Source organism: Cantharellus anzutake (genome assembly GCF_015039405.1).
Source record: "Cantharellus anzutake strain C23 chromosome Unknown EI90scaffold_50, whole genome shotgun sequence".
NCBI lineage: Eukaryota > Fungi > Basidiomycota > Agaricomycetes > Cantharellales > Hydnaceae > Cantharellus > Cantharellus anzutake.
The window spans coordinates 227,310-243,493 of NW_024067000.1; the positions used below are offsets into that span (position 1 = coordinate 227,310).

General features: G+C 50.7%; 4 protein-coding genes across 4 annotated transcripts; 2 read left to right on the forward strand and 2 right to left on the reverse strand.

Annotated features, from left to right (window-relative positions):
- Window positions 1–101: 101 nt before the first annotated feature.
- On the reverse strand, window positions 102–1,599 carry EI90DRAFT_3281818 (SNO glutamine amidotransferase). Its single transcript, XM_039066850.1, has 5 exons — window positions 1,499–1,599; window positions 1,140–1,415; window positions 1,058–1,119; window positions 918–1,001; window positions 102–857 (listed from the first exon to the last, which is right to left on the reverse strand). Exons 1-5 carry the CDS (start codon window positions 1,521–1,523, stop codon window positions 567–569), a joined length of 738 nt encoding a protein of 245 aa, XP_038912410.1. The 5' UTR covers window positions 1,524–1,599; the 3' UTR covers window positions 102–566.
- A 277-nt stretch (window positions 1,600–1,876) lies between these two features.
- EI90DRAFT_2108984 (glycosyl hydrolase) lies at window positions 1,877–4,741 on the forward strand. The gene is made up of 7 exons (XM_039052597.1): window positions 1,877–1,901; window positions 1,991–2,710; window positions 2,769–2,994; window positions 3,049–3,177; window positions 3,240–3,700; window positions 3,751–4,225; window positions 4,284–4,741. Exons 2-7 carry the CDS (start codon window positions 2,318–2,320, stop codon window positions 4,637–4,639), a joined length of 2,040 nt encoding a protein of 679 aa, XP_038912411.1. The 5' UTR covers window positions 1,877–1,901; window positions 1,991–2,317; the 3' UTR covers window positions 4,640–4,741.
- Window positions 4,742–6,922: 2,181 nt separating this feature from the next.
- On the reverse strand, window positions 6,923–8,048 carry EI90DRAFT_2108558 (uncharacterized protein). Its single transcript, XM_039052596.1, has one exon. The coding sequence runs from the start codon at window positions 7,599–7,601 to the stop codon at window positions 7,038–7,040; it is 564 nt and encodes a 187-aa protein (XP_038912412.1). The 5' UTR covers window positions 7,602–8,048; the 3' UTR covers window positions 6,923–7,037.
- A 261-nt stretch (window positions 8,049–8,309) lies between these two features.
- On the forward strand, window positions 8,310–10,492 carry EI90DRAFT_3072322 (uncharacterized protein; the record flags this gene model as incomplete). The annotated part of the gene is given in 7 exon segments (XM_039061365.1): window positions 8,310–8,380; window positions 8,488–8,915; window positions 8,968–9,516; window positions 9,565–9,786; window positions 9,822–9,824; window positions 9,840–10,108; window positions 10,156–10,492. The coding sequence occupies 6 exon segments, from the start codon at window positions 8,495–8,497 to the stop codon at window positions 10,489–10,491; spliced, it is 1,800 nt and encodes a 599-aa protein (XP_038912413.1). The 5' UTR covers window positions 8,310–8,380; window positions 8,488–8,494.
- Between the last annotated feature and the right edge of the window lie 5,692 nt (window positions 10,493–16,184).

Consider the following 16,184-nt stretch of genomic DNA (forward strand, 5'->3'; position numbering starts at 1 on the left):
CGCGCTCGCGTAGCTACATAACTTGACACTCGCTTCACAAGTACCGGCTGGCGATGTCGCGTAAAAAACTATTTGGCGAAGCGATGATTCATGATGACATGCGACGATCTATTTTTAGATCCTTTACTATCTCCTCGCTTTCTGAATCCTTTGAATCCCAGCTCCATGTCTAAGCTCCACTCAAACCCACTGTATTCCAACAGGTGACCTGCTCTGCATACAGCTTGCGGAGCAAGTTTGAAGTGGCTGTGCCTATGTGGGGTGAGTATAGGATTGGACTGCCAGTGGCTTCACTATCTCCTCTAGCTGTCGCCTCGCTTTCCTAACCAGAAACAGTGGGCCCCTGGCCAAGCACTGCGTGGCGGGCACATCCCGCAACGACGCCCACAGTCATATAATATCCAAATTCATCTGCGCGACGAGGTACGGTTCCTGAATCAATCTGTTGGAACAAATTTGCTATTAATATGACAAGCTATAGCGCGTCCCCACTGGGGGCTAAATGAACGAGTTGGGATTAAAATTAGTCTATGAATCTATATCCAAAGCTTAATATCGCATTCCTACTAAATATCCAACGCCTCTTCCGGATCGTCAAGTACGCAATTCTTAACGAAATACTCTAGGATCCTATCGTCCAAGGTTAATTCTGGGTGGAATGTTGTCACTAGTTTCCGTCCCTGGCGTAGCGCGACGATCAAGCGAGGGTCATCTTCTGACAGTCGACGGCAAGGCCCATTTTCAGGGGCGGTCCATAACTGAATGCGCGAATTTGGGAGGTGAGAGAGTGGGATTCGGGAGAGGATGGTTATGGGTTCTGAATCGGGGCCACCGGTCGACGTGAGAGAAAGGATGAGCTACGCATCGAATGACAATATCAGATTGTCACGAAAGGGAAAGATGGCACTGGGACTCACGGGTGCACGAATGAAGACTCCTCGGAATGGCACATCCTCGTTTCGAATTCCGATCATATGCAATTCAGTCTCGAAAGACTCCAACTATCGGCTCATCGTCAGTCGAGAAATATGAAAAAATAACAACGAGGACAACACACCTGAGACCCCCATCCATTCCTCTCCACGCTGATGTCCACACCACCCAGTAATTCCTGCCCACCTTTTTTCCCACCCAGACACCCCCATTGGCAAGCAAGATCGCTCCAGCACACGTCCCCCACACAGGCTTCCCACTCTTCACAAAATCTCTCAAAGGCTCCAGAAGACCATTCAGTCTAGCCAGGAGAGCCATCGTCGTGGATTCTCCACCAGGTATGATAAGTGCTTCACACCGTAGGAGATCAGAACAAGTTTTAACGGGGATCGGATGAATGCATGTCTTGAGGGAAGCAGAAGTGGATGGAGAGGAAAACCGTGTGAGGGCTGAGATGTGCTCTGCGAATGCACCTTGCAATGCTGTAGAAGAATCGTAAGTGTGCGCACATACATGGATAGAGCCGCAGGGCCCATTGTAGTAGAGGCAAATGAGTATGCGGCACCTAAGACACCTATCGTTACACTCATCACGATCGAATAGCTGCTTCAACGAGATCGAGTCAAAGAAAGTGTGTTATTCAAGATGGCACATCATTTGAAAAAGGGGTCACATGTCTGCGTCTTTCATAGGACTCCAGCCTCTAGCTTCTATGATTGTAGAGGAAGATGCGTGAATGCTTCTAACGACGTTCGCGCCGGAGAGCACATGCCATCAAAGGGGAAATCATAATCACTCTGGGGGCAGGCTCAAATGAATACAGAGGCGAGAAATTGTTACACCGAACACGCCGCCCACCAAAGAGCCCAGTGACGCCAGCTCAGTGTGGCGAATTTCTCAGCTATCTATGAGATCCGTGGGCATCTGTACATCAAATGTGGGAGTAAGGGGAGGAAGTGCCTGAGAGAGTAAGTGCGACGTCGACTTCCTCGTTCTTCCGCCTCCCTCTGCTTTTCAAGCGTCTTTGACGATTCCCTGATCAGCTCGACCAAAAAAGCTGAACTAGGCATAAGCGTGGCCGTCCCACCCGTGTAACAAGGATATACTGCCAGAGCGCCAGAGGATCCACGGAAAAACACCTTGCTGGGATCGAGGCTTGGTCACGAAGCGAATCAATCAGAACTGGTCATTCAATTCAATTTTTACTCTTCAACTTGTCGGCTGGCCGACGTTTTCCCTCTCCGCTCCCATTCCCATGGTTGCGATATGGAATATGGATGTATTGCGGGGATTTCCACAGCTACCCCGATAACGTCTCTTAAAACCCCCCATCGCCTTTATCCTCAATAGCCTTTCACGTTTGGCTTGGGTGCGGAAAGTTGCAATGTACCATTTTCTTCAACTGGTGTCATTGGCGGTCGCCGTGAATGCCCTCTTCCCGTTGTGGGACACCCCTGGCCTGGGGAGTAGGGGGTCTTTTGGTAGAGCTAACAACTCATCCTGTAGCCTTGATCAGTCCAAGCCCCCTGGTGATCTCACAGCCTGCGGGAACAGTACCCTCTTTTTCATTTGGCGGCCCAAGGCTAGGTTCATCGCCCCCGAGGGGTGGCAAAATGACCCTCAAGGCCATTTTCAACGTGCTGATGGATCGTTCCATGCTGGATATCAATGTAATCCCCAGCATCTTCTGTGGGGGAATATTAGCCAGTGCTCTGCCTACTCAAAGGATCTAGTCACTTGGATTGATCTGCCTCGCTGGGAAGACCCTCGGACGATGGTAGATCTAGTTTGTGGTCGCACCAATTTTCCATCGTGCTCACTCGATTCTACGCCAGTATCCTGATCGAGTTTACGACATTCGAGGCGTGTTTGACGGTAGCATGATAATCAAAGGTTGGAACAGCTATCCGACAACCATCTACGCAGCGACGACTGTTTTCCCTCTTGGGGCAGACGTACAACCTCCGGAGCAAGAAGGAACCGAGACGCAAGCTCTCGCATACACAACTGATGGGGGTGCAACCTGGGTCAAACTGAATTTTGGTGTCAATCCAGTTATTTGTGAGCGTCGTTGCTTCTGTTGTTAGGAATCACTTCATCTAAACTCCGACTCAGATAAATGGCCTATGACGAATCTGACTGGGTTCCGAGATCCGTATGCGTTCGAGTCGCCGATTCTTTCCCGACTTCTTAGAAAGTCGGCGCCAGGAAATTCGTCTCTCCTCTCCGGAGATTACTTTCTTAGTAAACTGTTCCCAGCTCTTCGGCCCTATTCTTGGTCTGCTCACCTTGCTACATCCTTATAGCCATATCGAGCGGTCTCCGTCCAGAAGCTTATCCCGATGGAGGGCCTCGCCTCTTCCTTTATCGCCAGACCTATCCTGATGATGTGACTCAATGGACGTACCTGGGCCCTGTCGTCTCACTCTCGCGTTGGGGCTCATTCAGTCCTTGGTCAGGTAACGCTGGCTCTAACTTCGAGACGGCCGCGGTTACCCGTCTGAATGAGCACGGACATGCTACTGATGCTGGTACAGACCCGGATGCTTTGGACATTATCACTTATGGGACAGAGTTGGGGAGGGATGGCACGCACGAGGATCATTGGCCTCTTTGGAGTGCGGTAGACTTTAATGTAGCCGATGGATCGGTACAGAGTACGATCAAGTTTGCTGGGGTGTTGGATTGGGGGAGGGCCTATGCGTTTACGTTCTTCCCCGTAACGAAGGGGAAATGGAAGCGCATGGTGATGGTTGGATGGACATACGTGAGTACCTCCCCTGGCTGTTGGCATAATGTCTTATGAAATGGGCACAGGAAGATGATGAGGATCTGGTCTTGACGAAGCAGCGAGGCTACCAAGGTGCCTTCACGCTATACCGAGACCTCTTTGTGAAGGTCATTAGGAATGTTGATTCTACTATGCCTGGCCTCCACGAGCCGTCAAGCTGGGGCACGCGCACTGAACCAGATGGCAGTATATCAGTAGTTACGCTGGGGCAAAGAGTCATCCCTGAGATATTAGGCGCTTACAAGGCAGCATCACGCATTAGTAAACCCCAGCCTCGCATACTCAGTGCAAATAGAGGATACGTTCCGTTCGCCATCCAGCCATCGGGAAAGCATTACGCTGTCATGGGCACATTCAACTTTCCGGTCCGTGAGTTTAACACCTTGCCAATGGTCGGATTTAGGGTCCTTGCGAGCGATTCCGAGTGGACCGACGTGTACTACGACCCCGCAAATGAGTCCATTGTTGTCCAACGTGATCATCACTCTCTCATCAATTCCTGTGCGTTGTCTTTAGCACTCGTCATTTTCCTGTCTTGCTTACCTATCTCACCTGATAGATGGGAACGAAGCCGAGTATGCTAAGCTCCGCCTCTACCGTATTAACTCGAAAAAGGGGGGTACAAGTTCGCCCGAACCCCTTGTTCTCTCTGTCTTTGTTGATGGCTCCATCGTTGAAGTCTATGCGAACGACCAAGCTGTCATCACTACCCGAGCTTACCCTTGGCTTGCCGCCTCGAAGGGTGTGGGCTTCGTGTCTTCAGGCGGAACGAATGCCACCAGCGTGCGGGTGTCGGATGTAGAGCTCTGGGACGGATTGTTGAATGCTTGGCCAGAACGACCCGTTGATACAAGGAAACCTCTCATCTGGGACGGTCCTTTACCTTCCATTTGGAAGATTTGGGTGGGGTGGTAGGCAGAACGCTGCCCTTGTGGTTTTCATAAGATGCTTTACCCCCAAATGACAATATTTGCAATCAAGTATTGTTCGGACAAGCACTCTTAAGAGAAGGAAATTGCCTTTGTCTCTATATCTATCAGACAGATGAAGGCCTTTTCACTTGCAAGAATTTCTGAGCCATAGTATGCGGGCTTCTGCGCGAACTGACTACTGGTCACGATGGACGTTCGGAAAGTTCACACCCCGCACGTCACCTCCCATAATTGCATGGGGCACCAAGGGGTAATTGCCACACGGGTGTATTTGATTCGTATGTTGGCTGAAATATCAATTCGTGGATGCCATTATGCCGCATGGCTCAGGCCCCTTGTAGGCAGGATCGGCTATTGCGTAAGTAACCATGTTCGACGACAAGGCGAGAGATCGTTGGAGATGATAAGGTGTGGCCGTGGGCAATATTCCTGATTGGGGGTCTGGATTCCCACCCCTTACACTCACAGCGCCTGTTCCACCCCTTTACACTGGACCCATTTGATGGCCTCTTTTACTGCTGCATCTATTGAAGTAATTTAGCAAATCCTGGTGCATGCTGATCAACCCCTTGATCTTCTTGCGCTTGCGCTGACAATCTGACATGTTCTGCCCTAACGTCAACGACCAATTCCGGTATCGCACAGTGGTTTGCGATAAGGTAAGTATGCCGGACCATGGCCAGGAGGACAGGGAGTGCGTGGCTCGGGAAGGCCGGACGAGACGCAACGTCGACGAAATCACAACATGAAATTTTTCACGTACCCGAAAGGCACGGGTGATGGGAAAAAGCTCGAACACCTCTAAGAGGGGCTCATGACTTCACTGGGTTGCTTGAGACCTTACTATCCCTGATTCATTGAAAAATCCCAGGATTTGATTCAATGACCCGGTGGCATGGAACGAAAGACGCAAATGGGTTGGAACGAACCGCTGTACCCACTGCGGGAAGGTGGGAATCTGAACGGGTAACGAGATTTATGTGTGCTCCTGAGCGGGGTGGGCGTTCACCGATGGCATTTGCGATAGCCTGCAGAGGGCCCAGGTGTCATTCCGGACGTGATATTGAGGTCTTATAGTTCACACCTTATAAGTCACAGGAATGATGCTTAAGTAGCACCCAATGATGCTCTGGTACTTTCTTGTTCTTCAGCCGAAGTCCGGCTCGTTCTCGTGTACCGGGCTCTGGATAGGAGACATCACCTTGGAATCATATTTCAGTCTTACAAAGAATGGCATTGCGACAGGTTTCTGTGCTATGCACGGGACTCCAGCAGTCGAGGCTGTGTGCGGGTGGGAGCCATCTGATGCACAGCTGTATACACACGCATGACACGGGTGAGCAAGCGGAGGTCAAGGAAGCTTCGGGGTAACGATGATCAAAACCAGATAAGAGAATCATTCCTTGGTGTCCTAGGCATGGTTTCTAAACGCCTTGGTGCGTGTACAACAACACCACAACGTATCAATCCAACACAGCTGCGTGTTGTTGTTGTTGTTTATTCTGGATATTTATCCTGCAAACTTTAGGCTGCTCGTGAGAGCGCCGAGGGCAGGGGTGGGAAAAAAACGACACCGGCGATCCAGCCAAACCGGATTCAAATTTCGGATATAAGGTGATCCAATGCCTATGCCACTTCACCCCTCCTGCAGCGCCATGCCGAACATTTCGCTCGCTCCCCCTACCTGGATCCTTTGGTGAGCTAAAAAATTATGAATGACAACAAGATGGGCTTTCTGCAGCTGAGCTCATCGACTCGATCAAGAATGGTGGCTTCACATACGACGATTTTGTCATGTTGCCTGGAAAAAATAGGCTTCGCGGCTCAGGATGTTGTCGCGGAGGGTAGGGTTATTCGGGATTTCGAAGACTCCCTTTCCGAGCAGTCCAATGGACACGGTGACTGAGATGGCTGTGAGTTGTTCCTACTTGGAGTCCAATCGATTTTATCCTTCTAAGAACAATTTTTCTCGTTACGATTCATTTGTTGATATGACAGTGTCTTGTTTGATAACAGCTCTTGGGCGGTATAGGTGTTATTCACGTTAACCAGCCAGCTGAAGAGCAGGCTGTTATTGTTCGATCGGTTAAGCGACATGAATTTCAGATCCAGTGGTTCTCGCTCCCCATAACATTGTCCAAATGTGATTGACATCAAGGAATGTCTTGGTTTCCGCGGCCTTCGTGTCACGGGTGAGTATCAAACCTCCTGTCTCATGATGTGATGATTCGACCTTAGTCCTGCTGAGTAACGCGGCCTGAGGCCAGCGTGGTGTGCAGATAACCATTAACATTTTCAGTTCTGATTTCATAATGTGGAGTGTGGTTGTTTTTCGTGGGGCTAATGAGTTTTGTCATTTGATATTTAGATACTGGAATCATTTATGGTAAACCTTTGGCGCCTTTTCCACCACTGCCACCACCACCACTATGGTATATAACATCAGCACGATTTTTTTTTGCACCTTGGTAGTATTGTACCTGAAAAAAAGAAAGGGGTTCGTGAAAATGTTGTTGGAAGCGAGGCATGCCAGGATGGGCGGTAGGTGGCATAGCGAAAGCGACCGAAGATGCATGGAGCCGAAACGACAGGATGGGGGTTGGTGCGAGAAAAGAGGTGAGATGAACACTGCTAGCGTGTGGCGATTTCATCACACCTATACTGGTCGGGTGGGGTGGGCTGTGTCGAGGTAAGCTAAAGGGCGAGCGTTGAACGCTGCCGATATTGGGCAATTTCACCACACATAAATGACGTCTGAACAAAACATCAGGACGTCGGCAATGAGGATAAGATAAGAAAAAAGCCAAACGCACCAAGATCGAATATGATACCATGTCCGCTCCATCCAAGCGGTAAGGCTCCGGATTTGCTTGTCGGGGGGCGAAGCGCTTCGAGAACAGTGCGTTTGACCACTCACGAAAACCGCCAAACTGCACCGCATCCATCAATGCCAAAGCCCAAACCGACGAGCCACGCCCGAAGCCGATGTACCTGTGCCGTCGAGCACGACGGTCCACCGGAGCCCGAACGGGCTGTCAATGCCTCTGGGAATCGTACGTTCACATTACACCGTTGCTCGGAAACCGCGAATTATCATTAGTTTCGCGACGAAATATTTGCATTCGGTCTCCACTCGCGTTCGCGGCACTGATGTCGAGCCTGCGCTGCGTTGATAATCTTGCTTTGACGATGGTTCGACGTCGCCACCAGTGCTGGGTAACCCAACAAGCCTACGGTCGAAGTTAAACAGCGCGAAAATTTTGTTTTACGAAAATTCACAGCAACACGAGTGAGGCCTGTAAGCGTGCAAACGGCTGGGTCGTAGAGATGTCACGGTTGGCAGCGTAACATGGAATGTATAGCACAACACCTTCCGGTGCTCACGGGTGCCCACTGAGTGAAAGAAGCCATAACGCCTCATTCGGCTCAGGCATCTCGTTGGATTTGGTGCCACCAATCGCCCCACGGAACAGGTTGCGATCGTCGTTGGGCGAACTCGTGTCCCGGCACACCGCAAAAATATTCATGAAATCGTACTAGCCCGGGGCATTGTGATTGGGCTGGGAGAATGGATCTATTTCTGCAGGTGCTGGTGTTACTATTCTTCCTGGCGTGAGAGATTAGTTTGAGGCTATGGTCAATATTCGGTGCAAGCCGATTGAGTCATTTTTTGTGACGTCAGCATTCATCGCCAGGCCTCCATCCTCTGTGACTGCTTAATATTAGGCCGTTGTGCGTTTGAAGCCTTTATTCCTACTGTCAATACAATTATGGTTACTGATTATTTGGCGAAGTTGGCATTGTGCAATTTACTGCTCAGAGCGAACGCTTGTTGCCCATGGCCACTTCCATCACTCTTACCTGCTTGGCGGTTGACCGCGGAAGAAACCCCCTCGGTACCGTGTTTGTTATGGATGTGTCGCCTCGTGCATTGGTTAGCCATCTTCGCAGGGCTATCAAGTCTGAAAAATCCCACCAACTGGATCACCTGGATGCAGACCAGCTGGTTTTGTGGAAGCTCTCGCCACCAATACCAACGGGGGTTACAGAAGCCGAAGCCACAACTTTTAATCAAAGGATCAAAGCAATTGAGTTCCCTAATCCTGCACGCTCCGAGGCGCTGGAGGGGAATGGCCCCGTGCAGGTTCTCAGCCCTGCACAAAAGATATCCAGATACTGGCAGGACGGTCCCGAGGAAAGCGATCTCCATCTCATCGTCCAAGTGCCTCATGATAGAAAGAGGAAGCGTGAGGAATCGGGTAGGTCTTTGCGACTTTGTATTTTATGGCCAAACTCCTCACTCGTCTGCAGTCGATATTTCAGCAAAACTGTACCTTAAATGGAACGTTCCCCTCCCAAGACTTCTGAATGTTACCGATTTGGGTGTCTATCTGGACGCACCTCTTGAGACCGAAGAAAAAATCCCGATTTCCCATCCGCAATGGCGGAGCCTCCTGCACACAGATCCACGTAGTCCTGAGCTTCTTTGTTTTCCAGCAGACCTGGAGATGCTCTTCATCGAGAATGAGGACGAGACGGCTAGCTTCGTCTGGCGTCTATTAGATGTGGCAATTCACGGCCCTCCACCGGACTCAGATGGAACTGAAAGCTCTTTCATTTCATTCTGGGACGAAAACATTCTGAAAATCCTCAAGGCCGGTCTTGGCAAACTCAAGTGGATACGCAACAACAACCGTGGCACGAATACTGGATCTTTCCGCCCTGGCTTGGGTCTCCTTTTGCAGTCGGTCTGCTTATTCCGGGGGGAGGAGAAATGTCCATCGTTCTTCGGAAAACATCCTCGTCAGGAGCTTGTTGACAAGACTCGCTGGGCCTATGGTCGTGCTCCATATGTGCTCGGTATGTGATTCTTCTCCAACACCACCTGTTGTTGACCCATGTATTTAGGCTACTATGCCATTGGTGCTAATATCACGCTTGTAGCTATCCAGCCAGTCATAAATGCACAGGGGATCCAAAAAATTGTTGTACAAGACATTCTAAAGGCAGATCTGTCAACAAGGCAGGGACGTATTAGAAATGCGACAATGATGATCAGACTCGTCAAGGTTCTCCGGGCATTAGAATGTATTGTGGACAGAGATGTGGATACTGATATGTTTCTATTGGGTCGGTGAGTGTCATTTGTGTATCCTGTTTGCATGAACCTAACTGCGAAGCCAGTGAAAATAGGAAATGCATTGAATTTTTCCGGGACAAGATACGGAAGACTTATCCCATAGAAGATGGACTCAAGATTTCCTTTCTTGAATCTATATATGGAAAACTCAAAGCAAAAAGTGTGCCAAATGTTGACACCCTTATGAAATTTGGAATGTCCCATCCAGAATATGGTTGCTTTGTGGAACTTGCACCTCGAGGTAACCACCATGGTCCAGAGTCTGCTGAAGATGTTAAAAATGCAGTCATCTGTGTTCTTGAGGTTCTCCAAGTAAGTATTTATATTGGACCATTAGTTTGAGTTCATGTAGTCTGCAGGTATTACACACTGAGCCACCAGTATTTCATCGAGATATTCGCTGGCCAAATGTCATGCAAAACCTCACCAATTCCAAGCAGTGGTTCCTCATTGACTGGGAAGATGCTGCAATCCCTCCAACAAAAGCAGCCCTCAATTTGGATTCTGAAACACATGCACCACAAGTATTTAAGGATGGTCATGGTGCAGAGGTTGACCTTTGGGGGGTTGGGAACCTTATTACTGAGGCTCCTGTATGTGAGCTCCCTCAGAGCCTCCACTCTTTTGGATGGAACTTGGTGAAGGGTTCTATTTTGTCAGCTGAGCAAGGACTTAGAGAATTAAAATCACTGTGATTGTCATATCTGACAGAGTATGCAGGAGATGTTACCATGGTGTCAGGGCACACCTGCCTGACCCACCTCCACCTGGCCCCACTCCACCTGGTGCCCCACTACCCTGTAGAGGAAACCAAATTGAGGGCAGCTAGATGAGAATATGGTGGACTATTAATTAGGAAGGATTATGTTAGAACTGGGCAAGGGTGGACGATTCTGGAGGGGAACCGGAGACTTAGCAAGGAGGGACCTTGGCCTCAGTGACTCAAGTGGAGTGCTGTGCCATTGCTGTTTGTCCATTTGGTCCTTAATTTCACAGTAGGCAAGCAGGAAGTCTCTAGGGGGCATTTCAGGTTGATTTTAGACTAAGGACTAAAACGAGTATGTACAAGTGCCGATATATATAATGGAGGGGGTGAAAGCACAAGGAAACAAAGGGGATCCGAATGGGAACAAAGGCGTCTGAATGGGAACAAAGGGATGACAGAAGCGGAGCAGTACCGAAGGTCATAAGGCAGAACCTGTGATACATCCAAAAGGAGGTAAGGAGGGCGAGGCCCAGAGGGGCAGGAGGATGAGGGGAAGTGGGGATGATGACTAACTGGCTAGAATAGGAAGAAGCAGCAGTCCAAATAGGGATGAGGGGAAAATGCGAGAGATACATTACAAGTGGCGAAAGTGCTGAAGAAGATCCATGGAGCTCGGAGGTTGCAGAGGTTATGGAGGTTATGGAGGTGGGGTTGAAAGTCTGAGGAATATTGGCAATGGTGTTTACATAGTATGAGGTCACCAATGCAATGGACTAAGGCCAAGGTGGAGTCAAAGTCCGAGGTAGGAGCTATGATGGAGGCTTGGAGCAAAGGTATGAGCAGTGCCTGAGTACAAAGTACAGGACAGCGGCAGAAGGTTGTAACTTGGCAGGAGGTCGGCAGAAGAGGACCAGGGGGAAGAGAGAGGAGAGAGGGAAGGAGGAAGGAGTGGTGGAAAGGAGAGTTGTCAGGTCCAAGGGTGAGTATTGGAGCGGATGGGAGAAGAGTAGGAGGATGATGGAAGGGTGGAGGTGTTGTGAGGGGGGAGCGGAGGAGTGGGAGGAGGAGTAGTAATAGGGTGGCGAGAGGGGTGGTGTTCGGTCCGAGGTGAGTATCGGAGTGGACGGAGATAGGACAGGAGAGGGACGGAGGTGTGGAGGTGGCATGGGGGGTGAGAGGAGGTGTGGTGCCAGGACCGAAGGTGAATATCAGAATGGACAGCAGTAGGGTAGGACTCCAGAGGTGGTGAAGAAGGAGGTCTGGGAGTCAGGTTGGGATCGGGTATGCACGGATATGACAGTGACCAGTGCAGTCCTTTCCCAGCTCCAGTCGGATGGGGAGTTCCACCCAGTGGTGTTCATGTCTAAAAGCTTTATGGACATAGAATGCAACTACAAGGTGTACGACAAGGAGATGCTCATGATTGTCCGAGCCCTTGAGGAGTGGTGGCACTTTCTAGAAGGTGCCAGAGAGAAAGTCGAGATCTACACAGACCACCGCAACCTGGGGTACTTCTGCACGGCTCAGAGGCTGAACCGATGCCAAGCACGGTGGTCCCTCTTCCTCTCCCACTTCTACTTCACCCTCGTCCACCATCCAGGGAAACTTATGGGGAAACCAGATGCACTCTCACGATGGGCTGACCACCTGAAGGGGAGAGACGACAACGAGGGGTTAACCCTCCTCCAGCCAACCTGGTTTGAAGCCTGGGTGACGGAGGCGATCTCAGTAGAGGGTGAAGAGGCAGGCATTCTGGAAAGGATATGTCAGGCAAAAGACCATGATGAGAGGGTAGTGAAAGCCATGCAGGAACTGGGAGGGGGGACACTGAGGTTGGATGAATGGGAGAAGCAAGGAGAGTTGGTCCTGTACCAGGGGAGGGTATACATACCAAATGACCTGCAGCTCCGCCATGACCTGGTATGGCTACACCACGACGCACAGGCGACAGGACACCCAGGGCAGTGGAAAACCCTGGAACTTGTCTCCTGTGACTACTGGTGGGCCTATTTATATCCTGTAAATATTTTTGGGGACCTCAGTCTGAAATCAACTAGAGTACCCCCCCTGTCTGGTCTGAGTCCCTCCTTCTGCAAAGGGGCTTCCCCCCTTCTGAGTCCGTGCTCACGGAGTCCATGCTCCTCCTACAGGTCTGCTGTAAGTGTCAGTCTGCAAATATGGGATCTCCCCCAAACGTCAAGCTCAGGGCACAGTGTCAGGGACGCATTCGGGGTAGAGGAGGCCTGGGTGAGACGCCTGACACTGGAAGCCTTGCAGGGTGTGGAGTGGGCATGCGTACTGGTGGGCCTGGCTCAGGAGGCAGTCCCTGGCCACTTAGACTGAAGTGAAAAAGGGTGAGAAGAAGGCTACTTCTTCGGTTCTGTGAGGGACAGCTCCAAAAGCGGCAAGGTCCTGGTGTGTGGGACTCGGTGGGACGAATACTGGCTATGCGTAGTGGCGATCCTGTTGTGGGGTGAGCATCCCCAACCACTTGGTCTGAAGTGGGAAGTTGAATTATCATTAAAGGGGAAAAGCTATGGTACTTACCTGGAGTGGGAAGTTGAGAAGAATGCTGCTTCTTCTGTTCCCACCCCAGGTGCTATTATATACATGTGGCTAGGGTCATGTGGAGGAAGCCACATCATCTCCGCACACAGCCGCACCTCCCTGGGTGTCTCCATGGGAGATCCCGGAGGTGGCCACTCAGTAGGTGGGAGTGTGCACAGCGCATGCAGCGATTAGGGGGGGTGGGGTTAGGTATGTAGTGGTACATGGAGAAAGGGAAATTGACCATAGAATAGAAATAGAGAGAAAGGGGGGAAATGGGAAAGGAGAGATGGGGAGTGATAGTGGGGGAAGCGGAGTAGTGCAGTACGGTGTGGGGTGCAGCATGGGGTCAGGTGGGTGTGCCCTGACATCACCCCCTTAAGCTGCTTCGCCTTGAAGCGGCTGGGCAGTTCTCCTTCTCTCTCCCCAGGGCATGGGGGTGCATTCAATGGAACTCCTCAACTAGGTTGGAGGCATGGGTCAGGTGGTCGTGCATGAGCCATTGGTTTTCCGAGTGCAGTCAGCCTGTATACTTTACCAGGTACCAGAGTTTTCGGCGTAGCCACTTAGAGTCCAGGATTTTCTCAACCTCATACTCCTCTTCTCCATCTATGAGGTCTGGGCCCAGGTGGGGGTCAGCGGGGCGTTGTAACGGGGATTTGCTGGTGTACCATAAACAAGCCAAATCCTGCGATTCTACCACCCTTAGCCAATGTTCTCTCCTGCATATTTCTTATTGTTCTTTCCTTATTTGTCATTTTCAGACTCTTCCGTGATACCGTGACCAGCTGTATAGTTAGCTAGACAGTGAGGAGTAGTGGAATCCACTCCCAGTCAACGAACCTGTGCATGCAACCACTCCAACCCTCCCCCTCTCTTCTGTCTCGAGTCTAGTGGTGATAGACCCGTTACAGCGTTCCACAATTTCATCAGGGCAGTGCGGTCTGATGTTCATCATGGATACAACTGGGTGGATCCCTCTTTGTCAGGTGGTGAGCTGGAGTTTGACAGTGGCAGGGGAGACAACTTTAACAATCGTGAAGGGGCCAGTCCATTTATGGTCTAGCTTCTTGGTTGGGCGGTCAGTTGTGTAATTCTGGGTGCTGAGCCAGACCTGGTTGCCTTCTTGGTATGTAGGGGCCACCTTGCGGTTCCGGTCATAGTAGCAGGCCATCTCATCCACCACATGCTCTAGTGCCGCTTTCGCCTCTTCTTGCATCTTCATCATCCTTGATGAGAAGGCATCAGCGGCTTCTACCTTGGATGTGCGTGTGGGCTCTGTCCCCATCCTGGGGTGTTGGCTGGTATTGAGCTCAAAAGGGGTGCAGTGAGTGGAGGAGTGGACATGGTTGTTATAGGCGAACTCTGCTAGCGGGAGCCAGTCTGCCCAATCGTCTTGGCGGTGGTTGACAAATACCCAGAGGTAGGCTTCTACCTCTTGGTTTACTCTCTCCATCTGCCCATCTGTCTGGGGGTGGTAGGGCATCGAGGTGGTGAGCTTGATGCCAAGGAGGTCCACAAGTTCCTTCAAGAATTGTGAGATGAAGGCGCTCCCTCTGTCGCTGAGGATTTCCTCAGGGAGACTGTGGTGCTTCCAGACATGTTCAAGGAAAAGCTGTGTGATCCCCACTGAGTCCACTGTCGTCACTGTTGGGATTGTGTGGATGCGTTTGGATAGGCAATCCACTATGACTAGGACAGCGTTGTAGCCCTTCGACTTGGGGAGCTCTCCAATCATGTCCACTAGCGGTGGGCAGGGATCTTGTTTGGAGTGAGCTTCCCCACTTTGTGGGAGGGGAAGGATTTGACATGGTTGCAGGTGTCACATCCACGGACATACCGCCCAACATACTCCACCATCCGTGGCCACCAGTAGTCGCGGGGGATGAGTTCCAGGGTTTTCCACCGCCCTGGGTGCCCCATCGCCCACGTGTTGTGGTGTAGCCACACCAGGTTGTGGCGGAGCTGTGGGTCTTTCGGGACATATACCTTCCCTCTGTACAAAACCAGCTCTCCTTGCTTCTCCCACTCGTCCGACCTCAGCGTGCCCTCCCCCAGTTTGCACATCGCCTTCACCACCTTTTCATCCAGGTCTTTTGCCCTGCTTGTTAAAGAAATGGGTTAAGGGCAATCCATTTCTTTCCATCCTTATAAATGACTTGGAATCGTCCACCTCATGTATGTAGGGTGGCCTAGTCGTGTAATTAGAATTGTCCGATAGCCTTGGAGCTTTTGACAGAAAGCTGAGACCTCGCGGTGAATGGGAGTCTGTTACGACAGATACTTGGCACTCGTTACGTGAGCGTACCATGTGTGGGTGTATAGGATAACAGGTTGAGAGAATGTCCAGAATGGGACTAGTCGAGGACATAGGGCTAGCGGGTACTTGGCGCTCGGGGGAGTGTACCGGTAGCGAGTGAGATAACGACTCCTTGAGGGAGCTTCCTGAGAATTGGTTGATGGGTACTTGGCACCCAATTGGGCATACTGGCAACAAGTGATGTTCTAGCTCCTTGAGGGAGCTGCTAGAGGCTGGGTTGACGGATACTTGGCGCCTAGATGGGCGTACCGGCAACGAGGTATGAGACCGTTCATCTGGCAAATGGTCTGTATATGTGTCAACGGGTACTTGGCGCTCATAAGAGCGTACCGGTGACGGAGGGGTTAGTCGATCGTAGGTCGAACGACACATGGTGGGTTCGATGGCTACTTGGTGCTCGCGAGAGCGTACCGGTGACGAGGGGAACGGGCTTGTATCGAATACCAATCTGTCCGTAGAATTAACCAGATGCTCACCATAAGGTGAGACAGACGTGAGCCCAGTACCTGGGCGAGCGACGTGAGTCGTAACAAAAGGTGTTCGTGCATACCTGAGTTGAGTCGCATGCAAACTTGATGATCCATGGCTAGAGTCGTCAACCTCAGCAGGGATGACCCATATAGATGGTGACCGAGACATACACAATCTTACACAGACGATACAGTGTTGGCACAAGGAGGTTTACAGTTGTTGCACAGAAGAGGATGGTGTGTTATTCATTAGGTTTCGTCTTTTTGGCTGTTGCCATACATGAACATGACGCTAACTATTGAATAAGAAATGATCGCGAGAAATCTCGCGAAATAGAATAAATA

What these genes read in the sequence shown, in the direction of transcription:
- EI90DRAFT_3281818 (XM_039066850.1), bottom strand. Translation starts at nt 1,523, where the DNA reads ATGAGTGTAACGATAGGTGTCTTAG. An exon ending in GGAATGGATGGGGGTCTCAG is followed by an intron (nt 1,002 to 1,057) that starts GTGTGTTGTCCT and finishes ATGAGCCGATAG; the next exon opens with TTGGAGTCTTTCGAGACTGA. An exon ending in GAGTCTTCATTCGTGCACCC is followed by an intron (nt 858 to 917) that starts GTGAGTCCCAGT and finishes TTCGATGCGTAG; the next exon opens with CTCATCCTTTCTCTCACGTC.
- EI90DRAFT_2108984 (XM_039052597.1), top strand. Translation starts at nt 2,318, where the DNA reads ATGTACCATTTTCTTCAACTGGTGTCATTGGCGGTCGCCGTGAATGCC. An exon ending in GGGAAGACCCTCGGACGATG is followed by an intron (nt 2,711 to 2,768) that starts GTAGATCTAGTT and finishes ATTCTACGCCAG; the next exon opens with TATCCTGATCGAGTTTACGA. An exon ending in TGGTGTCAATCCAGTTATTT is followed by an intron (nt 2,995 to 3,048) that starts GTGAGCGTCGTT and finishes ACTCCGACTCAG; the next exon opens with ATAAATGGCCTATGACGAAT.
- EI90DRAFT_2108558 (XM_039052596.1), bottom strand. Translation starts at nt 7,601, where the DNA reads ATGGATGCGGTGCAGTTTGGCGGTTTTCGTGAGTGGTCAAACGCACTG.